Source organism: Eutrigla gurnardus (genome assembly GCF_963514095.1).
Source record: "Eutrigla gurnardus genome assembly, chromosome: 17".
Taxonomy (NCBI): Eukaryota; Metazoa; Chordata; class Actinopteri; order Perciformes; family Triglidae; genus Eutrigla; species Eutrigla gurnardus.
In genome coordinates this window covers 10,444,527-10,449,299 of record NC_139928.1, presented here as the reverse complement: position 1 = coordinate 10,449,299, position 4,773 = coordinate 10,444,527, and the positions used below count along the sequence as shown (strand labels likewise).

The 4,773-nt window shown below is 38.4% G+C and overlaps 1 protein-coding gene across 1 annotated transcript; it reads right to left on the bottom strand.

Annotated features, from left to right (window-relative positions):
• Positions 1–244: 244 nt before the first annotated feature.
• Positions 245–2,271, bottom strand: sem1 (SEM1 26S proteasome subunit). The gene is made up of 3 exons (XM_084032297.1): positions 2,113–2,271; positions 1,525–1,618; positions 245–449 (listed from the first exon to the last, which is right to left on the bottom strand). Exons 1-3 carry the CDS (start codon positions 2,186–2,188, stop codon positions 407–409), a joined length of 213 nt encoding a protein of 70 aa, XP_083888423.1. The 5' UTR covers positions 2,189–2,271; the 3' UTR covers positions 245–406.
• Between the last annotated feature and the right edge of the window lie 2,502 nt (positions 2,272–4,773).

Below are 4,773 nucleotides of genomic sequence, written 5' to 3'. Positions count from 1 at the left end.
GCTTAAATTGGAGGTATGAAGGGAATTATGAGTATTTATTTACTTATACATAACTTGTTCAATTTCAGTAATGATTACTAAAGAAATGCACTCCATTTTATTCAAGTTAGACCAGTCTGTAGATCAGATTAAATATGATTAAGTAAAATTCAAACCTAATGTGTGAACAATCGCAAGCGTATCATCTATAAATATCATCATCAAAATAATTGCAGTACAGTCAGTAAGTAAAATCACTCAAGGAGCCGTTTTCTCCAGACAATTTACTTCCATCAATATTTCTTACAAAAAAAAGAAGTAACAAATTAACATCCTCAAATCTCTTCCGGTGGTGTGTGGTCAACCAGTAATATTCGTATATAAATGTCCATATCCAGTATCATCAGATGCTGAAAGGCCTTGTTAGCTAAGAGGTCTCCATCTTGTAACCATGTTTTTCCAGCTCAGCTCTGCAGGAAGGAAAAGGAAAATAGAAAGATCAGTAGAGATGATTACAGGTGGGTGGGTGAGGCATAAGTACCCTCTGCTATTGATTGCAAGAACCATGAAGAGATGGGATGAAAAAAAGTATATAAATACTGCATAATATGTGAAGCTATGGATTTGATGATTTTATATATATATATATATATATATATATATATATATATATATATATATATATATATATAATGATATGTTTAAGAAACAAGTCAATAGCCAATCATAATTGGCCTCAATAAAACAATGGCATAATACCGTCTAAAGCGCACTCAAATAAAAACAGACCAGCCACTTATCTATGATCTGTTATTGATTATCCAATAAGTTAATAAGTGTGTAAGGATCACAGATCTTATGTTGATAACATGGTTGTGTAATACACCGTGTTTATTGCAAAATTCCAGTTACAAGTGAAACATGCAGCAGCATATTAAAGAGAAGCCAAAAAGTTCCACATTACAAGACACATTCATACGGATCAAATAGAAATCCGTTGTTGACCTACAATTTAAGCTGTATATTAGAGGAAACATTCCTTCATTTTTACATTTTGTTCACTCATTTTGTTTAATTTATTGATAAGTATGATATGAAAGACAACCATTTCCAACAAGTCTCTTGGTTTTAGAGCAATACTTCACAGTGTATATATATATATATATATAAGTAAAAAATATTAAAAGTAACACATAAAACCCAAGTAGCTAAGCATGCAGTGAAATGTGGACATCTTTCTAGGATCAATATATTGTCCACCATTATGACAGTAATAGTTAGAGGAAAGTTCTGCCTGTCACATTGTCAGTTCCTGTTAGTACACATCAAATAACTTAAAAAGCTGTGTCTCGTGTTCTGCAACAAATTATTCCACACAATGATTTCATTAACTTGTCCTATTAATTAAAGTGATATTATTGGTTAAAACAACCCACATGTGCCGGACAAGTTGATTCCCTGACCTACTGTCCTAGACACACTGGCAGCCTCTGAGGGGTGCAGCTCAACAGTGTGAAGTTTATTGTATATTTACATGAATCTTACCTCAGCTGATTGGAGAAATCATCCTCTACGTTGTCATCATCCCAGTTGTCTTCCCACACATGAGCATCTTCATCTTCATCCAGCCCCGTCCAATCTAGGAATTAAACAGCGGAATATCACCAGCATTAGTAAACAAAGTACTGTGAACCAATGCACAACTTGTGAGACGAAAACAAACGTTAAAAGCACCACAGTGCATTAATGTTAAAGCTAGCTGCAGCCTGACGCTACTGTTTACCTGAACGGCTAACACTGTAGCAGTTGGTTAGCCGGTCGTCCGCATTAATGTTAATAACGGAGTTAAAGTATACACGCCGGGAAAATAACCGAGAGGTAACTGTTAAGTATTAAGGTGATCCTGACACGTGGTGATAAACAGCTCCATGAGGTGACTAATTGGGTGAGCTAAATTAGCCGGTTTAGGCGTGTTATCAGCAAGTTAGCCTCCTGCTAGCTCGCGCTAACATGGCTAGGTTAGCTGAGTCACAGTGGCAGGGCCCCAAACCCCGAAAACAACAGATGGCGTTAACGGTGGCAACCGCAAAAAGAGGAGCAATGCGAACTTCAGACAGAGTCTGTGTCATTTACCCTCGGCTGGGAATTCTTCAAACTCATCGTCCTCCTCCAGTAGACCCAGGTCCACGGTCTGCTTCTTGTCTGACATGTTAGCCTCGGTGCTGCTGCGTTGCTGTTGTTAATGAATGGCTGTCTATGGCAGGACTGTGGGACGCTGAAGCTGTTCGAGCGGGTAAAGGTTGCGCTGACTGCGCAGGAAAGCGCAGCAGAACGGTTTTTTTTTTAACACACTTTATTAGAAATAAACTCGATATGCAACGAGCATTACAGCAGTCTAACCTCGTGATTTTAACAGGGTGGCCCTCAGCAAATTAAAGGGAAAATAGGGGGAAAATAAATAAAAACACATCTAATTATTGTTGCTGTTATTATTATTATCTCTATGAAATGTAATTTAGAATAATATAAATGTCCATCTTCCTGCGCCTGACGTGAAGCTGCTCTGCTCCTAAAGTTAGATTAGTTGTGCTAACTCACAAAAATAAACAATTCTTTTTTTATTATTATTGCAAAGGCAAAGACCTGCGTAGGAGACACAATCACATGGACATGCAATGTTGTTGAATGTTATTAAACTAAACTGACAAACAATGTGTAGAGATGGCAGCAGATCATTACAAATGCTTATAATGGAAAAGAGAAATATTGAACATGGTGGAATTAATAGAAATGAATGGTCTGAATTACATTACAATGTACAAATAAAAGTAGGGAAAACTATTTTGAATTTTTTAATTGTATTTATTTATTTTAACATTTGCATTTAGGTCGCCTTGGCGTGTACAATGTTTTTTTTTTATGACCTTACTGATAAAGACATTTTAAAAGGTATGCATCTCTTAATCGATACAGCGCCTTGCAGGTATAGATAGGGCTACTGTAAAGAATCTGTTTGTTTGTTTTCAGCATGGATGGATTTCAGTAAGAGTTGTTTGTAATTGAGAAGGTGGAGCAAAGCATATAAGATACTATTCAGAAAAACAGAAAACTATTTCTCTCTACCCCACTGAATTTCTTCCATAGGCTAGTTTCACTCCTCTCTCTCTCGCTCTCTCTCTCTCTCACACACACACACACAGACACACAGACACACACACACACACACACACACACACACACACACACACACACACACACACACACACACACACACACACATACACACGCTCGCTCCCTCTCTGCCACACCACCACAAAGCCTTGTGCAGTCCTCTTTCCTCAAAACATATGCACACAAGTCAGTCAAATTTCAGCAAAGATTTTTCGTTTAGGAACAAATGCACATTGTAACCCATGTGGCCTGCTCAAATAATGAAGCGGCAGCCACAGCTTAGGATGTATTTTAGATAAATGAGAGCACACATTTACCACAAAACCACTCGCACCACAATGAAAATTGCTCTGCAGCTGTCATATGTTGACAGATGGCGCAAACCTCAACTTAGGCTCTACATACTTATTCTATTTTCAAATTATTTTGTAATCATCCTAAGCCTTTACACATGACAATGCCACAACATTTAAATGAAAGAAGAACAAGACATGGAGAGAAAGTGCAGGAAGTAAATACCATTATGTTTAAATAACCCCAGTTGCAGTGAGATAGAAATGCATGCCTTAAAACGAAAGGTTTTAGGTTTGCGTCCTCATTTAAACCAGAATATATTTAGTAACATTTCTTAAGGCTCCAACTAATGTTTATTTAGTTTATCACTTAACTGATGAATTGTTGATTTATAAAGTGTCCAAATATATTGCAAAATTCCTATCTTTACATCTTTAAATGTTTTGTGTTCAACAGTCCAAAGCCTAAATATATGTCAAATGAGGAAAAGATAAAACCTAAATGAAATCCTTACAACTAAAAGCTGGAATTAACGCATCATTTCTTTTGTTGTTGTTGTTTTTTTTTTACATTTTTGGTTGAAAAATTTTGAACTGATTATGGATATAGCTGACAGACTATACAGGTGATAGCATTTATTAGCTGCTCTCAGGGCTTGACCATAACAATATTTCTGTTCGCTATTTTTAAAGAGACACCACAATTGAAATGATGGATACAAGCAACTTTAATAAGTTATAAAAAAAAGAGTTATACAATGATAACCGAAGAGGCAGTAGAAAGGCATAGAACATTTGATTATGAATGACAGCCTGCCCTCCCTGATTCTGGTGCCCGCGTCGCTCAGTCTCAGGTGCAGGTGAAGTCCTGGGAAGTGGCTCCAACGTCCATCCAGCATACCTGAGACTGCAGTTACACCGCGCCTGGCGCCTGGAGTCTCTCTGCTCAGGTAATATAGGAGGAGGTGGAGGGGTGAGGGGTGGTGGTGGTGGGATGGGGGGGTCATAGAAGGGAGATACAACATGGCCACTGCAGACAGACTCCACCGCAACTTGTATCTGAGTAGCAGCATCACATTTCTGTCCTTTCACAAAGCCCTCTGGGAAAGGACAGGTCGGCAGCCGCTATAAGTACACTGAAAGAGACAGACAGGGCAGACAGAGGAAGACTCCAGCTGAAGTCTGACCCCCTGCCATACTCCCTGACTCTTTATCACCCCGCTCATGATATGGCCTTGAGGCGGTGCACAGTGAGAGGTGGATGGATGTAAATGGGGTGGAGATTTGTGAGACAAGAGAGAAGTGTGTGTGTGTTTCGCCAAATAATCCA